Source organism: Panthera leo, chromosome A2 (genome assembly GCF_018350215.1).
Source record: "Panthera leo isolate Ple1 chromosome A2, P.leo_Ple1_pat1.1, whole genome shotgun sequence".
Lineage (NCBI taxonomy): Eukaryota > Metazoa > Chordata > Mammalia > Carnivora > Felidae > Panthera > Panthera leo.
Window position 1 is genome coordinate 69,661,512 of NC_056680.1, and position 20,019 is coordinate 69,681,530.

Sequence of the window (20,019 nt, forward strand, 5' to 3'; positions counted from 1 at the left end):
GTGTGAGGAGGGAAACAGCCGAGAAGCCAATGCTGGTTTAATATTACAGGATTACTTAATCTACCTTGACCTTAAAACCAGAATAATGGGAGGTGAAAAATCAACACCACTCTTATTAGTGACGTTGAAGAGAAAAAAAAAAATGAGCAAGGGTTTTCACTGATAGGTTATAAGCATTAGGCAAAAACAAAGACAAAAGAAGTCAAATCAAGTCGATACAAATCAGTAATAAAATATAAAAATAAGACATTATTAAACTATCATGGATGTTATTCTAGGTCTCAAAATTTGAAAGATACCTAATTAAAATCTTACTCCTCCAAAAAAATCCAAAGTGAAAAAGTATCAATTTTAGTAAAGATATCAATACATATATGCATATATAGATACACAAGAATAATGCAAATAGATTTACAAAGATGTTAATTTGGCACTTTTACTTCGATTTTTAAAGAAAGTAAATACAGATTATCTTTGCATAACAAATTTTCATTCTGGAGAAATAGGATTTAGAAATAAAAGGTTCAAACATCTCCCTTCTTAAAAATAACATTGACACAGATAACTTTACCCGTTAAAACTCCTGGTTGGCAACTTTATAAATCTGTCTTGATATATCTAAATCCACAAGTTTGACAAAGTAATTTTAGTTTTTTTTTCTATCAGTGATACCTGGTTTGTCCACTTTCAGTACATGTACCATTTGGCCAGAAGTCCATAAATAATATTAATGTTTTCAATGTAGAAATCTTAAAGTTCTAAAGGGAAGTATTGCTCAGTAGATAAATTCTCCTGGAATTTCTTGTAGCAAAGGTTCCTCAAATTTAAATCGTTTGGAAATGGCCTTTTGCTCCATTTTCTCTTTTTCAGACTGTCTGCATTGTCCTAAAGTATATGAAGTAAATACAATTAACTCCTCTGTTACAACTGATTCCTCGGTTTCTGGTTTCTGAGTATCTGAATTAATTTCAGGCACAGAATCACCTTCTTGGAGTGCATTTGCTTCTTCTAATGTCCCTTTCACCTTGAAAGAAGGATCCTGAATACTGCTCTCTGTCAACCACGGATGCTTTAGACATTCTTCAGCTGTGGCTCGATGTCTATAAAAAGATACACATTTTACACTTAAGTAGTTTAAAACTTCAATTATAAACTGGAGCATAAGAGAGGTGCCTGGGTGGCTCAATTGGTACAGCATGAGACTCTTGATCTCAAGGTTGTGAGTTCAAGCCCCATACTCGGTGTAGAGATTACTTAAAAAAAAAAAAAAAAATCTTAAAAAATAGTGAATGAATAAATCTATAAATCAACCAATTTAATAAATCAGAACGTAAGGTAGATTTATTGTATTATATTTTGGGAGTTATGAAGAGTTAACAAGAATCTTATTGTGATTCCTGGATAAGACTGGAAGTTTTGGTGTTTGTGTGCAATGCCATTCCCACAATCATGAAAAATATTTTAAGTAAAATGTCTCTGAAAAGTCCTTTTGGAAGACCAAACACAGCAGAGGATATCTGTTATACTGAGATGCAGCTTACATTTTCTAGAGACATTCTCATTTTTTTTTTTTTTTAATTTTTTTTTCAACGTTTTTTATTTATTTTTGGGACAGAGAGAGACAGAGCATGAACGGGGGAGGGGCAGAGAGAGAGGGAGACACAGAATCAGAAATAGGCTCCAGGCTCCGAGCCATCAGCCCAGAGCCCGACGCGGGGCTCGAACTCACGGACCGCGAGATCATGACCTGGCTGAAGTCGGACGCTTAACCGACTGCGCCACCCAGGCGCCCCTAGAGACATTCTCATTTTTTAAAAAATGTTTATTCATTTTTTGAGAGAGAGAGAAAGACAAAGCACTAGAGGGGGAGGGCCAGAGAGAGAGAGGGAGACATAGAATCCGAAGCAGGCTCCAGGCTCTGAGCTGTCAGCACAGAATCTGACACATGGCTCAAACCCACAAACTGTGAGATTGTGACATGAGCCGAAGTCCGATGCTTAACCAACTGAGCCACCCAGGCGCTCCGAAACATTCTCAGTTTTGACACTTTTTCTTTCAATAGGTATAATAAGCTCAAGGTCTTATCTAGCTTAATGTCTACACTTTTGTGTTTCAGTTTAACCTGCTTTTGTTCAGAGCATACTAAAAAATTGACAAAGATCAGTATTAACTAATACTTACTCAGGTTTCTTAACTAAAAGTGTCTTAATGAAGTTAATAGCAGACTCAGACACAACATCAAATTCTTCCTCAGAATAGCTTAAGTTCATCTGAGAGATGTTTAGGAACGTTTCTTGTTTATCATCACCTAAGAAAGGCGATACTCCCGTAAGCATGACGTATGTTAACACTCCAATGCTCCTAAATCAGAATGAAAATGTAAGAAAAATTAGTGACTTATTCATTTCTTGAAACTAATTTGATTAATTTTTTCATAAATAGCTCTTACCACATATCTGTTGCCATGCTGATAGGATCATAACTAAGAATTTCAGGAGCTAGTATCAGAAACAGAAGAAAACATTTAGGTGTGTGAAACAAATTCCTAATTTGCTTTTCAAGATAAAAGTTTTTTTTAAAACCCACCAGAAATTCTAAGACACTATTCAAGATTTGGGCTAAAATAAGTTAACATTATATATATTGTATAAATTAATCTGAATTATTATAAAGTCTAACTAGATATAATTAACTTGTTTATTTTTCACACCTGCACCCTCCATTGTTGGGTCTTAATATTTTTAAAATATCTGAATGCATAAATAGTGTAATAGAAACTGATAACTGACACCTTTCTCTTCCCATATCCTCTATAATCATGCATTGTATCTAACAGATTACTACTTTCAAATCTTTCTCAATGCATCTGTGACTCTCCTTCCCTACCTCCCACCCTAGTCGAGGGTACTTTCCCCTCCTGACTTCCCCATTCATTCCACATGCCTGATCTATTTTCCATGCTGTAGCTTTAAAAGGTCTACCCACTGACAAAAAGTCAGCCAACAAAGTTAAAAAAAAAAAAAAAAAAAAAAAAAAAAAGAGCCCTGGGCATTCTCAGATGACATGCATCACACACAAAGACAACAAAGTTGCCTCTGTGGAGTTTGTAAAAAACAAGTTTGCTTTGATAATATTTAATTAAACTGCTGTCACACATACAGCAATAGAAAGACATTCGCAAATGTTTAAAAACTTAGGAGAGGTTTATGAAAACCTCCTTTAAAGAAAAACCTACTCATTGATACAATCCAGTCAACCAAAAGATTATTTTTTTTCAAAAATATGCAAATAGGAAGAAAAGATAGGCAATCAAGTACTGGATCCATTTAAAAACAGGGGGGAATGAAGATGTTCCAATTCTAGGAAAAGACAAAACAGTCAAGTCACATATTCATTACTGGTTGGGGACAACCTTCTCCCCTCGTCCGTCCCCTGAATATGAGGAATGACAGGTTGGGAGAAAATGTTAAGTAGGTTAAATTTCCTCAACTTCTACTTCTGAAACTGACTTGTGGAACAGAAGCTACAAGTATTATTTAAAACTTTATCAGTAAAACAATTTTTAATAGTTCAAATTTAAAAGTTTTAAAAGAAACTACTAGAAAATTTAAAATGAAATGCATAGCATCCAAATTACTGGAGGGAAAAAAGTAAAATAAGAGACCATAGAGCAAAAGATGGTGGGAAGACCATATGATTTCACTCATTTGTGGAATTTAAGAAACAAAACAGATGAACATAGGGGAAGGGAAGGAAAAATAAAATAAGATAAAAACAGAGGGAGGCAAACCATAAAAGAGACTCTTAACTACAGAGAACAAACTGAGGGTTGCTGGATGGGAGGTGGGCAGGGAGCCGGGGGGCGGGGGATGAGCTAAAGGCTGATAGGCATTAAGGAGGGCACTTGTGATGAGCACTGGGTGTTGTATACAAGTGATGAATCACTAAATTCTACTCCTGAAACTAAGATTATTAGTATGTTAACTAACTAGAATTTAAATAAAAACTTGAAACATTAAAAAAAGATAGTGGGAAGAGGGGGTAGGAAATAAAAACAGCTTCCTTTTTTGTGATTATATGCTGAACACTGATATAAGAGCTTGGTATAGCAAATCCAATAAGGCAGTATTATGGCCCCATGTTATGGACAGAGGAATGAGAGGTACAGAGATTTCAGTACTGAGGTCACATACACAGCCAGTAGATAGCATACCGTTCCCAGGCAGGTGATACTGTGTAGAAAACAAGGTGGGAGTCTTACACTCATCGCTAAAAGTCCATGAAAGAAAGAGGAGAGGCCCCCTTGTTTTTCTTTATTATATACTTTTGAATCATTTAATTGGGATTAGTTGTTTGGGATTGGGTTTGTATTACTTTTATAACAAAGATACTTCTATTTTTTGGAGGGAAAAAAAAGCTCTCTTGGTAGAAAATTTAGAATTTACCAAAGAACAGAAAGCATAAAACAAAACAAAACTCATTCAGGGCAATAATTACTATAAGATTCTTAGCTCGCAACCCTTCATTCTAGTTTATAATGCTCTAAACTGGCCGAAATATCTGGACTACCTCTTTCCCAGATGAAGCCCTATTAAGCCACATTCTTAAACCTTACTTTGTGGTCATGACACTTGCTGAAATTTAAGTATTCTAGCCACAAAGAATACATCAACTGGGATGAGCACTGGGTGTTGTATGGAAACCAATTTGACAGTAAATTTCATATATTAAAAAAAAAAAAAAAAAGAATACATCAACATTTTCAAGGTTGTTTTTCTGCCTGTGATATCATTTATTACCTAACTAAAGATCTGTTTCAAATTGTAGAACTTATTTTTTTATGTTTATTTTTGAGACAGAGAGAGAGAGAGGGAGAGAGAGACAGAGAGTGTAAGCAGGGCAGAGAGAGGGGGGGACAGAGAATCTGTCAGCACAGAGACTGATGCGGGGCTTGATCTCACAAGTTCATGACCTGTGCCAAACACACATGCTTAACTGACTGAGCCACCCAGGCGCCTCTCAAATCGCAGGACTTATGTTAAAGCTTTGAGTTATTTTTTTGTACTATCATTGCCAAACAGCTTGGTTTTCCTCAACCCTATCGTCCTCCCAGCCTTGTGTCCTTGGAATTAACTTTCCCCTGTAAACAAAGTCCCGCTATCCTCCACTCCTTCAAGAATGACTTTCACTGTCTCTTCTGTGAAAGGAGGCCTAGGCCGCCCCAAACCCCGTAAAATGCAGCCTGTCTGCCCACCTGACACTTCTACTGTCAGGTAAATATGCTTCCCTTCAGGCATGGGCCCTGGGTGCTTGCTGTCATCGGACACAAAAACTATCCTCCTTAACCTGCCTGCCATCACCTCTGACAACTTCCACACTCGTGTTCATGACCCATGCAGCCACCAGCATATCCATGCTTCTTGACCTACAGGTCTAAAGAGCTGCCCTTCCACAGCTACATCCAAGGCCTTAAAATTACAAAGGGCTGTTTCATCTCTGAAATTTTAAATGTTGATATTATAATCTCTGGTCACAACCTTTAGATTATTTCACTGCCTTGCTCTGCTTACAGATATCTTTTTTGTTGTTGTTGTTACTCATTCAAACCACTATTCTTTTGCATCCTATTTTTCTTCCAGTTTATCAAAAAGGTCAAAAAGGTCATAGTTTATTTATTTTTGTACCAAACGTAAGAGCCACAGTTCATCACTTCAGCTGCTCTCTTACTAGTACCTTCACAGTTTAATCTCCTTTTTCTTTCTGGCAGAGGCTCTCAACCTTGTATCAATCCAACAAAATACCTCTGTTTCACACATCTATGGAATTGCAGGGCTTGCAATTACTTTAACAATGTTTACTGAACTTGAAATTCTTTAAAGGCCCTTACTTGTTTAATATCCTCCCACTTTCAGATAATATGATATCCTACACTTTGTGAAGAAAATCCTCTTCTATTCTTTTTAGAAGTAATACCTTCAAATTCAGTTAGCCTTTCGGGAAAGGGATCATCAGTTTGGTACCTTAAAGTTTACCATTTTTATATTTAATACAAAGGAAGGAGTCTCTGATGGCAGAATTTTAACATAGCAGATGGCTGGCCCCACTATTAATCATGCCACATGTGAATTTGCTAATGAAGATGATGCCTGACCCCAAACACACAACACAACCCAGTCTTATGAATACTTACCCACATATTCAGGAGTACCCATAATTTCTCGGAGCTCTTCACTGTTCTTCATTATTCTTGAAAGACCAAAATCAACTATCTTAATGTCACCCAGTGGAGATTCACTTGTCAGCAGAATATTCTGAGGCTAAAAACATAACATCCCACTCTCCAAATTAATGAAACCATGACTGAATAGAAAGAGCAAGTAGTGCATAAAACATACACATTTCAACTGTGAAACTGAAATTGACAAATTTAACAATAAGCAGTCATTCATTAAGCAAATATTTTTACAATGTACTTACGATGTGTAAGGAAACAGGCCTTGTACAATCTCCTTCTTTACACTGGCTCCTGCTCAGACCATAAATGTGCATCTACCCCTATTTTAAAAACAAGACCAAGCTACTCATAAAGGAATCCCCTATGACTCTGCATTTCTTTCTAGCCAACATACTTATTGCTATTCCCTCACTTCTCAATGCAGTTGATTCTGGATTTTGCCCCCTCTCCTAGATCTGTCCTAAGATCATAAAATCTTTAATAATCAAAGACCCACCAAATCAATGGATGTCTTTTAGGCACCATTTTATACACACTGATTGCTACATAATGTACTACTGGCAACCATCCTTATATGCCCTCTTGGACATTTTCCTCCTCAATAGATCCCTCACTGTTTTCTTAGGATTTTTTTCCCTTCTTTCCTTTTAAATATTGGTGTTGCCCCAGATCTCTTGCCTACTGGCCCTCTATCTTTCAGCAATCTCATCTACTATCAAGGCTTCAGCTACCACTTACCTGCTGATGACCTCTATCTACCTTCTACCCTAAGCCCCCTGCCGACTCATAGCTCCAATTAAAATCTATCTTGTCATTTGGCTGAAATGGGCCACACCTTCAGCTCCCACTACTGAGCAAAGGCCATCAGTTCAGTAAACACCTCAAGAACAGGTTCTTCCTTCAAACCCCACTAAACCCATGCCTCCCCTTCTGTACTCCCAGTCTCAATGCCCAGCTCAGCAACTAGGGAATCATCCTACAGTAGTTCATCTCCTTCATTTTCAACCATGTCTCACCCTTAGTGAAGTCACTGGCATGCCAATGCTATTTCTTAAATTGCAAAAAACCTGCTGCTTAAAGTTTGGGCTTTCATTATTTCTTACCTGGACTACTAACCTCCTGCCTCTAACTGCCCCCACCTTCAATCCATCCTTCACTGTACAACGATCTCATCATAATGTAAGTCTGATCATGATACTGATGCTAGTCCTCACCAATGGACACACTCTCAAATGGGATGTATTTGACCATGGGTGAGAGAGAACTACCCAAGGCCACAAAATCAATAAGGTTCATATTCCTGGAGTCATTTTTTTTTTTTTTTTAACCCAAATGAAAATAACCTAAGACACTTTTACATAAAAAGTCAAACAGATATATTATGGACTAGAATATAAAATTCATTAGAATTTTTGAAATGGCACTTGAAAGAAAAGTTTGTGTTGCTTCAGAAAGTCTACACTGTCTTCTGCCATTAAGAAAATTTCCAAAGATAAATTGAGAAGCACCAGTACTAACAAAGTATAAATACCTCACTGTAGCACGACAAGTGTTTTATAACCCAGCTTCTGCTTCCTCTCTAAGATTAACCTTCTGCCACTATTCTGTAGGCAATCTGTGTTCCAAATCCAACAAGCTGTAATCCCTAAACAAGATGTGCACTCCCACATCTTATGCTTTTGCATTATGTATTGCCTTTTCTCAGGAAGCTCTCTCCCGGACAAATTTAGTTTCGTCATTCACTCCATGCATGGTGGCTCTCAACAAAGCACTGATTCCTCAATAAAGCCTTTTCTGATGCCCCCTCTGGTCTTCCAGGGAGGGTTTGATGCCTGACCCCTCTCTATTCCACAACATCTTATACATAGCAAACTTATCCCACTATTTAGCTAATTGTATTTTTCTGTCTTCTCCATCACACTGTGGTTCTCCAGAGTTTTACAATGAATGTTAACATTTCCTTTCCTTCCATGCATATTCAACCACTCCACTGGGCTTCTGTGTCCTCATTCCTCTACCGCAGGTCACTAAAATCCAGCGACGTATTTCCATGCTTTCTGGACTACCACCTTAGCAATGCTTGGCATTGCCGCCACTCCTTCCTTGTTTACAAACTCTTTTTCTCTTGGCTTCCAGAACAAACACTACCCTGGTCTTCCTCCTAATACTCTGGCTGCTGTGTGTGTCTCCTCATCTTCCTTTAACTGGGCCATTAAATGGTGGGTTTCTCACAGCCTGATCTTGAGGCTTTTTGCTCTTTTCACTCCACACTCTCACTTCACACAAGGTATCTGTACCCAAGGCTTAATTATCACCTATACATTAGGAGTCACAGATTTTATCTCTGGCTCAGACTCTTCAACCGCTTACCTAATCTCTCTCCTTTGATGTCTCAAGGCTATCTCGAATTCAACATGCCCAAACCAGACTCCTATTTTCCCTCCCAAATCAGATTTCCTGTATGTCAATGGTCATTACACCCCAGGGAATGCCATCCTCACCCAGCAGGGTAGAAGAAAACACTAAGAATCACCTTCGTCATTCCTCTCTCCCCACTTTCTCCTCATTTAACTAACATGTCACCATATCCTACTGATTTTAAATCATAAATGTAAGCACTTCTAAACTTTACTTATTTCTCTCCAACTAGAGAACAATCATTCAAGCTACCATCAATTTTTGCTTAATTGCAACAGACCCTAAATGGTTTGCTAGGATCTATTTTGCCCATACTTAGCCAGAAGGAGCTTTTGCACTATATAAATTTGATTGGTCACCCCCCTGCCTAAACCCTTCAGTAGCTTCCCATTACTCTTAACTTCCAAATGTATTTGGAAGCTGCTAATTCGAGCTCCTGCCTAGCTCTCCAGCCTCATTATCAACTTGCTGCCCTTGGCCCAGGGACAGTGAGTCTCAATGGACACTGTTCAGTCTCTCCTACTTGCCATGCTCTCTCTCACAAAAGTATCTTTGTATACTTTTTCCCCATTCTTCTTTTCCTGGTGTCAACTTGCTGGGAAGACCCAGGAGGGCAGTGAAGCAGATTCTAACAATGTTCAACAGTGAAGAGCTGCAATATGAAAAAAGAAGTTGAAGTGTAGACAGTCCCTTTTTAAAGGGGTTCAATGTTGACCCAACCATCCATTCTGCCCTTATCAGAAAATACTTGTAGATTATTCAAAGTCTGGATTCAGAAACAGAGGATGGGGAGAATCTAAAGATCCATGAGCCACAGTACTGGTCACTGTGATAGCACCAGGGTCCATGCCAGCACATGGGAGGCACACGTTATTTACTTTTTGAAAGAAAGGAAAAAACATAACTAACTATAAAAAACAATTTGAAGGGTGTCTATTTTGTGTCAGGAGTGGAGGCACTGTAAATATGAGTGATAACAAGTCCCTACTGACAGAGAGCTCACCATCAGAAGAGAAAACAGAAGCACCTATATCAGGCTTGACTAACTCTGCTGTGCATTTTAAGTGTTGTCATAGACAAAGTGCTCAGGTAACAAATAAATAAGAGGGAATAGGGGCGCCTGGGTGGCGCAGTCGGTTAAGCGTCTGACTTTAGCCAGGTCACGATCTCGCGGTCTGTGAGTTCGAGCCCCGCGTCAGGCTCTGGGCTGACGGCTCGGAGCCTGGAGCCTGTTTCCGATTCTGTGTCTCCCTCTCTCTCTGCCCCTCCCCCGTTCATGCTCTGTCTCTCTCTGTCCCAAAAATAAATAAAAAACGTTGAAAAAAAAATAAAAAAAAAAAATAAGAGGGAATAATTCAGCCTTGGAGAATTACACAGGAGGTAAGTGAGCAGACCCTGAAGGATAAGAAGGATTTTGACATTTATTAAAAAAAAAAAAAATTATGGACTGCATACTGGAAAAATAACAGAAAATAAGGCATGAGTTCCCTGTTCTTTTGGAACCTTACATTCTAATGGGGACAAACAAATATGAATAAATAATAATACCTCAGGTAGTTTTAAGCACCAAGGAGAACTCAGAGTAGGGTAATGGATGACAGTGCCTGTTGTGTGTGTTTGTGTGCATATGCATGTTATATTCAGAATAGTTGAGGAAGGTTTCTCTAAGACAGTATTTGGGGAGAAAGCAATGCTAAGAAGGAACGTCATGGCAGAATACTTTGGGGAGTGGGGTAGGCAGGGAGCATTCCAGGGAGAGGAAAGACCCCACCCAAGGCAAGGACAAGCTACTAGTGGAGGGACTGCACACTGGAGAACAGCACAAAGGTGAAAGGGACAAAAGTGGTGGCAGGCACAAAGAGGGTGGATGGACAAGAATCAGGGCTTTCTGAGCCATTCTGGAAGAACTGGAAGAAGTCAGACCACAGGGGAGGGCAAGAGGACATTCCAGGAAAAGAAAACGTCACATGCCAAAGAATACAGGTGAGCCAATATATAGCATGACACATGCAAAGTATCATCAAATACAAGAATGTCTCTGAAGAATGTGCCTTTATCCTATTTTTAAAGTCTTGAAAGGGAGAGCGTGAGTGAGGGATATGATGAAGCATGGAATGAAAAAACACAGAAGAAACTTTACACATTACAGTGGCAAAATCCACAGCCCATTGTGACTGTTGCTGTGTAGGAGCAGGAACAATAAGGTGCTTATGTCATTCACTGACTAATATAGTCAGGTCAGCAAGAGAGGACAACTGGTTCAATTTTGATTCTCAGACCCAGAATCTGAGGTGCCCGCAGAACCACCCAGAACAGTTGGAAATTCAGTCTGGAGAGAATATAAGGCTGAGGATACTGCTTTGGAAAGCAAGGGCACAGAGGCAAGACTAAAACCATGGAAGTAAACAAGAGGAAGAGAATATGGCAGAAGAGAAGTGGCCAAGATGAGTTTTGGCTGATAACCACATCTAACGAGAGACAACAAGAGTGATGAAGGCACTCAGAAATGCAGTCTGAGAGGGAGGCAAAGAACACAGGCATCGTGTTGTAGTAAGAAAGGAAGGAGAGGATCATCAAATGGGATGAGGGGAAGAATGGGGACTAAGAAAAAGCTACTGAATATAGCAAATAACCAAAGTCTGAAAGACTTCTGAGAAAGTAATTTTTAGTAAAACCATGGGAGAAAAAGCTAGATTATAATAGGTTGAAAAGTAAGTTGAAAGACTAAGCGATCTTTACGTTACAGGCCATTCTGGCTTAATTATCTGTGGATACTCTCTAAACTGGTGCTATCCTATGAAAGGTACTGCAAGTCACAGAATGTAATTTAACATTGTCTAGTAGCCATATTATCAAAAGTAAAATGAAACAGATGAAATTATTTTTTACTTCAATATGTCTAAGATATCCCTTCAACATGTAATATATAAATTATTGAGATATTTTGCCTTTTCTTTTCCATACTAAGTCCTTGAAATCTGGTGTAGAGTTCACACTTTGAATACACCACAGTTCTCAAGTACTCAACAACCACAAATGGTTAGTGGTACTGGACTGAACACTGCAGCTATAAACGTTGTTAATAAAAAAGGATCTAAGTGATATCCCAATAAATGTTTAGGAATTCTTAACATCTCTTGCATAATGTCCATATCACCACTATGCAATCACAGACTGTACTTCATTTTGAAAACATATGAAGTTTTGAAAACTTCATTCACAAAAACAGACTTCTCAACAGTGAAAATAACCATACCATGGCTCAGTGTAATCTGTGATTTTATATAAAAACCTGTTTTTTAAAACCATAGAAAGTTTTGGCTACAGTAAAAACCTAAAACTGAACAAAAAGACAAAACCAAATTGCTGTCACTATAGAAGCTTGGGCTGCAGACGCATGCTAAATTGTTATAAATACCCAAACCAGGTAAAGCACCCCTGCCTTGCCACACACACACAAAAGGAGTAAAAATGCTCAGCTGATCAGTGTTAGAATCAATCTCTCTTTTCAATGATAAAATAACGAGAGGTTTTGGTAATATATATAAACAAACTTCATTATAAAGTGACATTCTCCTTGTTAATTAGCTTCTAGCAATTTCTTCAAGGAAAAAACCTAGGATTATGAGTCCCAAGACTTCTCAAGGTAATTTTAGTTTTATTATATTAATGAAATACTATAGTAAAATAAAATGTCATTATTCAGGCAAATTAGATGAGTGAAGTTTGGTTCTGTTATATATATTCATCACTGAACGTGTTTTGCCATTCCCAGTACATAAAAAAATGCCAAAAGAAATATTGCCAAGTGGAAATCTTCACCATATCTTAAGGTTCATTTTATGATTAATAAAACATGCACATTCTGTGAAATGTTCTTAAATATCATTTGTTCACTTAAAACAGCTTACATGTTTTCATAAGCTTAAAACAGCTTATGTTTTGTTTATACTTTACATTACTTGGGAAATGCTTTCTTTAGTAAAACCCACACTAGTTGGGTGTGGTGGTAATGTCGTAAATTCTCAACTAGTGTGATCAAATTATTAAAACGTTACTGTACTTGAAATCTAGGCCCAGTCACATGCATCTATCACCTACCAACGTGAGAGAACTTAAACAGTTGACAGAGATGTTGCTAGGAAAAAACACATCTCATAAAATCAGAATTCTTTCATGGAATTTCAGTTAATGTTTATTATGTAGTTTCTATCAACTGTGCCTTGGTTTGAACACAGGTACATTTTAAAAACAGATCTTACTCCTCTAAATAAAACAAGTACAATTACAGGACTATAATCTGTCAGTCTTTGATGGCAAAATATACCCACTTCCAGTAAGTGAAATATATGGGTTGAAAACAAAGAGAAGTGCATTAGCATTACAGCTTAGACCTCCTTTCTAGGGAATCCAGTTCATGATAAAAAAGCTGTGGTTCACAATATTTAATTCTATTTAAGATGCATGAATCCCAGGTGGTAAGAAAGAAAATGACATGGTCAATTCAGAGGCAATGAAAGTGGGGGAAAAAAAGGAAACACACAAACTGTCCTCAAATAGACAAAGGCAGTAGGGAGGTCTTTGTAAAATCTTATTTCTCTGTTTCATGGGGGAATCCTTTCATTTATCTTGGTATTTTTATCTTTGTACATAACCCATTTAACATTTACTGAACAACCACTTCTGGGTAAGATCATTGTAAAGTTGAGGCTAACTTGCTTATTAATTAGCCTTAAGGTGCCATGGATAAAATTTTAAGGAACATTTTTATCAGGCAATGAGAATTCAAGTTAATTGGCTTTTTATTTATTAAAACCCAGGTCATAGTACAGAAATAGGTTAATAATACTGTCTAAATCAGTCTGGGGGGCTGTTTAGAAATGTTCAAGTAAATGTTACGGTTTCAAACTGTCAATGATCAACTTAAATCTCAGAAGGGAAAGCTCTGGCTTCCTGGTCTGCTCCTGCGCTTCTCATCATATACATCTACCAGGGTGGACAAGCTAACAACTGAACACCTACCAACAGAAGACCATCCAAACACAAGGAGCACTGGGTTTTAAGACTGGATTTCTTTGTGTTCTTTTTGGTCAAGACCTTCCTCTGACTGAAGTAAAAGCAGGCCACTATGCCAATGGCTAATTCACCAACTGAGATTATTTTGAGGCTTTTAGGTTTGTTCTGACTTTGGTAGAGTTGTTGTTTCTCAGATTTGTCAGTCCCGCCATGATTTACATGAAATGAATGGGCTTTCTCCTAATCATAATCTAGTGTCTTTTCTATTTTTGTCGTCCTAGAAACACTCCAAAATCTGCATCTGCTACCCCTCAAAGCATTTGCCATATTCAATTTAAGATATTTGGCTGAGAGTCTTCAGTGAATCAGCCTTTGGCAAACTGCCCATCTGGAGTCTGATCTGAAGCCAAGTAGCAGATTTCCCATTGTGTCAATTATCTCTTTCATAGGAGCAACTATAATAGTTATTCTAACTTCTAACTACTACTTGTCTCTGTGACAAGAATTTCCCATTTTAACCATAATGGAGAACAAATAGTCTACTAACTCAAAGTTACCCTATACATAGGGATTACCAAGTTTCACAGATTTAAAACTATTTTTTTCTCTAATTCACAGAATTAAACCTTTAGAAAACATATTTAGCTTTGTAGCTTTCAAGCTCTTATAGAAACTCAGAGTCAACATTACAAGCATAAATTGTCATTGGGCGGACAGCTGTTAAACGGTGTAGGACAGTAGACCCTCTGTCCAGATTCACAGAAGTCACAGAAAGTCAACTGCAGATGACCTTTTGGTAGAAATCATTCCTATCTGCACTCCTGCCACACCAACCCGACCTCCAACTTTCCCCCTCCAGCAGTTCACTTAGAGACAAATTCTGACTGCACATGTGAAGACTGTGAGGGCAGAAGAAAGGCTGAGGACCCATCGGGCCACCCTGTCTTCTTTCTAGTTCCTCTGGGCCTAGGCAACATGAAGAGTCCAGCTTCCAACATCAAAGGCCCATCATCAAAGCCTCTATTAAATCCAGAAAGAATTCTACACTAAGTGTACTGGGGAGAAAGGAATATGATTTATACTGAGTGTATTGGGGAGAAAGGGATATAATTTCCAGTTAAACCTGGTATTCAAGAACTTAATTTTCACCCTTGGCTGCTTTCAAGTAACATCAAAGATCCATGACACATAGTGTTGGCAACCTGACTTGCTACTTAATTAGTTCCTAAATAATAGTCATAGGTTGAGCTGTCATAAATTGAAAGCATATTTCCTATAAATGCAATGTTATTTAAATTGGGGTTCATTCCTAGAAGTCCTTTTTACTTCACAAAACTAGCAAAACATCATAAAAAATAAAACTTAAGTGTGTGAAACCAAATATGGAAACAAGCATAGCACAAACTTTACTTTTGGGAATTCTTCTGCATGGCTGAGACTAACTGAGGCTTCTTATAGTCTGAGTCCACTGAAGTCTGGACTGCAGAGACCATCTCTTTCTCTGTGTTCCTGAGGGAAGCACAGTTGGGTATTTCTTACAGCAAGGATCTTTGAATTTCTAACCATATGACAGGCTAAAGTATAAAAAACAAAGCCCCAGTTCCCTCACTCTTGCTATGAGGGTTGTACCTAGATCTCTAAGGCCACTTCAACTTTAATACCTTGGGACTACATGTGGGTACACACATGTCCACACTTACCTTCAAAAAATGACACTATAACTACCATAGTCTACAGTGTTATAATCATGCATTTTAGCTACCGTACTAAAAAATTAATTATCTTTTAGAAAAATATGTTTACAGAATGAATTTAAATTGACATTTTTCAGAAAAAAACAAGAAGTTTCCGAACTGTTTTCTTTCCCCTATATTTTTCGGTAGGACTACTATTTGAGGGAATATCTATTACCCTTCCCCCTTATTTCAAATGGAATTTTATCAAGTTTACTTTGGAAGTCAACCTCCAGAGTACACATTGTTCACTCTTCCTTGAGAGTGTTCCTTCATGCAGTAAAGATTAGACACAATTATTTATACAGTATTCTATCTATCAGGTGTCACGGTGTGCCCTACAGCAGGAGTTCTCAAAACGGTGCCTGGACCCATAGTATCAGCATCACACACCCCTTCCCTGAATCAGAAACTCTGGAATTGGGGCCTAGCAATTTGCTTTAATAAGCCTTTTCTGGTGATCCTGATCTCTGTCAAAGTTGGAGAAGCACTGCCCTAAGTGTCTACTTTCTGCTACGGGGCAAACTACAGCAGAGGTCAAGATAGATTGGGAGAGGATGAGGAGTGAAATGAGGCAGAAGTCCAAGATAGGAAAGCCTTTTTTGGGTCCAGGGGTTCAGCCTCCTCAGGTGATGTTCCTTCCTAACCTGAACTCCGCTGGCTAATAAGGAACTGGAGCCACTGGTGTAGTCCTTGAGGAATGTTTCATTTCCCCATAGCTACACCTGGACTTCATGTGGTAGCAACCATCAGCAGGGATCTTAGACTTTTCTACCCCAGATGCCTGAAGGACTATGCTAAGGATACTTGTAGTGGACATTCACTGTCTGTCTCCTGATCGCCCACCTACTCTCTATTCTTTCTGAAACAGAACTGGTCTGAGAATCCATCCTTTCCCCACTCTCAGTCCAAAAAAAACTTGGGATGGGAGGAGGAATTTAACCCTCCCAGGTTGGAGCAAAGGACACTGGTAATGCTGGCCTGGCCAGTCAAAACCCAGCACCCCCAACGTCCCCCTGACACACTTACTAGTTCCAGACTGATCTAAGTCAGTTTGATGAGAGTGAATCTCAGAACTTCTGAAAGAGCTAATAAATAGAACCTGGCTCCTTCCTGCTGAATCTCTGGACAACTGTAAGGCTAAAATGGCAGCATCTAACTTACTACCATCTTACTGCCATTTTTAGAAGGTAGAGCTGGAGACCGAAGAAAAACCAACTATGTACTTGCAATATTTGAATTAACGAATAGTGGCATTCCTTAAGTTGGAATTGTCCCTGGAATTTTTAGTTAATAAAATTTCCTTTTTTGCTTCCCTTACTGATCACTTGAAAGCATCATAACTGCCCTTTGTGTATTCTTTCCTCCCTCTTCCCCTTCCTTCTTTGATAATTTTAAACTAGAAATCTACCCACCTCCGAGGCCCCTGGGTGGCTCAGTCAGTTGAGCGTCTGACTTCGGCTGGGGTCATGATCTCATGGCTCTCATGAGCCCCATATTGGGCTCTGTGCTGACAGCGCGGAGGCTGGAGCCTGCTTCGGATTCTGTGTCTCCCTCTCTCTCTGCTCCTCCCCTGCTCACACTCTATCTCTCTCAAAAATAAATAAACATTAAAAAAAACAAAAGAAAAATAAATCTACCCACCTCTAATTTCTTTAGTTCTCTATTTTATTTACTGCTGCCTAATTTTCCACAAAATGGTTTTTCAGATATCCCTGCTAAAAAGTCATCTACCACTTCATGATATTTGAAACCCCTGGAATCTGGTCTTTCCTCAATTGTCAGCATCTCCTATTTCATCTCTCAATTCCAGTGACACTATTCCATTTATGTTTGCCCAACAAGTACTCTTAACTCTTGTGAATTAATTTTATCCTCTATTTTCTACATTTTCCTATATTTTCTCTATCTAAATCCCATTTTTTTTTTTTTTTAAAGGTCTAGCTCAAACTCTGTCTCTTACCAGGAAGAGTTCACCTACCCCACCAATATCCTCTAAGCTCTGTTTCTTGAGCAAAGTATTATTATTTATCTTTCTATGTACACAGATGTGCATTATCTCCTTAATATAACTAATTGGTTAGAGGATAAGAACAGACACAACCTTTATATCCTTATTACCTAATAAAATACACAATCTTGATAAATGTTTTAATAAATCACTGTTAAAAATATTTTACATCTGTAGTGTCATTCTCTAGCAATCTCAAAATTGTAAAGTAATCTAGATCTTACCTTCAGATCAAGATGTACTACATTATGAGCATGTAAAAAGCGAACACCTTCTAATATCTGCCTCATGAGTCTTTGAACATCTTTTTCTTTAAAGGCGTCTTCTCTGTCTGCAACACACTGGTCAAAGATTTCACCCCCAGCAGCACTAGAGAAGGATAGAAGCATACTTTAATTATAAAGGAAAAGGACTCATTAAAAATATTTAGCCTTTTGTTCTTAATATTTTACATATTAAGTGTCTTTATTTAGGTAAAGTATAATTTGAGTGTGTGTCCCTATATCCATTTTTCTTTTGTCTTTTTAAAATAAAAATGTGAAGCCTCAAATATGAGTTCAGATTAAGAACTTCAAAAATTAAACTTTAATGGTAAAATGTATTAACACACTCTCAAGTGAAAATTTTTTGAGAATTTTTGGTTGAAAAACACATAGAAATATTATTTTTAGAAAAAATACAAACGATGAAAATAAAGCAAATGCTCTTCAATGAATTAAAGACCCCTTCCCCAATCCTACAGCCACATCTAGAGGTAAACACTATTCTCCCTTTGGTGTACTATATCCTTCCAGAGTTTCTAAAAATATATACTTATTAAATGCATACAAAAATATTAGTTGCCTGGATTTTTAAAAAAACAAATGGTAATATAGGACACATTCTCCTGATACTGTTCCACAACCCTTACTTTTAAACATGTCTTAAGAATCTTTCCATGATGGTTTTATATTTATCTATTTTGTAATTTTGAACTCTTACATCCCTGTGAATAGATAAACCATACTTGATGTAACCATTCCCCTTTGAAGGTCATTTACTTTCTTCCTAATGATTCACAACTATAAACAATGCTGTGATGAGAAGGCACATTACAATTTCTCATATGTTTACTCATGTGTGAGGAGCTCTCAAGGGTAGACATCTAGAAAGAAACAGCTGGACTGAAGGGAATGTGCATTTAAAATTTTAATAGGAAGAGCCTATCCTCTCCAAAAGAGCAGTACTGATTTAAATTTTCTTTCAACCTCTGGCCAAAGCATCTCAGTTTTTCTCTAACTAATTTTGCCAATAAGGCGGGGGGGGGGGGGGGGGGGGGGGGGGGGGGGGGGGGGGGTGGGGGTGGGGAGGGGGAATCAACATTAAAAAATGTTCATTTCCCTTCAGCAAAAAGTCCATACTTAAACATTCATTCATACCATAAATAACAGCTCGTGTCATATCACAAAATTTCTTTTATGTGTTAAAAAAAAAAAAGGCAAGATTGCTTTCATAAAGTTGCTATAGAATTGACATGGAATACCTAACTGCAAACAGCCATGCTGCTGTCAGACAAGAGCTACTTACTGAATTCCTTTTCAGAAGATAATTTAGTTATTTCCTTTCCTGTTAAAGCAACCTATTTCCAAATTCTGCCCATATAAGGAGACACAATTTGTCACCAAAATTAGATAAGAACATATTTAAGTTTAGCTGAGCAGCTGCAGGTGACGAAAGTGAAAGAATAATTCATTGGCTGATAAGGTTTTCATTTTGACTAAACCTACACAACTGAATTTTTATTACATTTTGATTATAGCATGAAAAAAACCATGTGTGAAAGCATCAAAACCATTTTTGTTATTTAAGTGTAAAATGGCCATCGTGCATCTAGGCACAGTTAAAGTAATATACAAGTCAGAAGAAAGGAAATGGTGAACATTCACAACACAATTACAGAGTAATAATGGCAGCCTAGGAGTACCATATACTGTTAATATGGATTTGATGACCTAAAGTAAAAGTCAGTATGAACTGTGTCAACTCAGTCTAAGCAGCACGATGCACCATGATATAACATATAGCCCACGTAGCCCTCTGCATACACACACCGCAATTTGCCTGTTACACTCAGAACTGTCCGTGTTCCTCAACTAAAACAAAGAACTGTATTTTTGGTTGAAAAAGTTTTCCAATCACAATTTATTGTCCTCTGAGTCTTTCAGCTCATTACTAGCATCCACAATAAAATTCACTATAGGTCAATTTACATAAGTACAATGATTTCTTTACCTAAAATTTAAGAGCAATTTATTGTTAGTTCTTTTCACTATAAAGTTTACCCATTCTTGCCTTAACATAATTTAAGTACTTTACATAAGCACAAGATACGAAGCACAAAACTACCATTTTCTGAAAATTTTCAAGGATGTATTTCAAATGCAGACTATTAACAAAGCTGTAAAAGCTAGCCTTCAGTGACCAGCAAGACTTGCATATACCCTCTGATACAATCACCCTATTTTATACCTGCTTAAATGTAAGCTTGGCCCATTAACTCATTGTCATATTTACTAGTGGAACTAAACAAAATTATACTAAAGAACAATTTGCGACATTAAAAGCAT

At 37.8% G+C, this 20,019-nt stretch overlaps 1 protein-coding gene and 1 long non-coding RNA gene across 4 annotated transcripts in view; both read right to left on the bottom strand.

Moving 5' to 3' along the window:
• Positions 1 to 422: 422 nt before the first annotated feature.
• The window catches only part of STK17A (serine/threonine kinase 17a), a 38,467-nt gene continuing 18,870 nt past the window's right edge, over positions 423 to 20,019 (bottom strand). For 2 of the 3 annotated variants that reach the window (XM_042914340.1, XM_042914351.1), the window contains exons 3-7: positions 17,638 to 17,782; positions 6,191 to 6,317; positions 2,450 to 2,498; positions 2,182 to 2,361; positions 423 to 1,100 (exon numbers count right to left, since the gene is read on the bottom strand). In XM_042914340.1, coding sequence (XP_042770274.1) covers positions 776 to 1,100; positions 2,182 to 2,361; positions 2,450 to 2,498; positions 6,191 to 6,317; positions 17,638 to 17,782 — 826 coding nt within the window. In that variant the 3' untranslated portion in view covers positions 423 to 775. The remainder of the gene's footprint in view (positions 1,101 to 2,181; positions 2,362 to 2,449; positions 2,499 to 6,190; positions 6,318 to 17,637; positions 17,783 to 20,019) is intronic. The other variant, XM_042914349.1, reaches the window with a different exon arrangement.
• LOC122205707 lies at positions 6,813 to 16,889 on the bottom strand. The gene is made up of 2 exons (XR_006196218.1): positions 12,755 to 16,889; positions 6,813 to 9,305 (listed from the first exon to the last, which is right to left on the bottom strand). It is a non-coding gene; the product is annotated as an uncharacterized LOC122205707 (long non-coding RNA).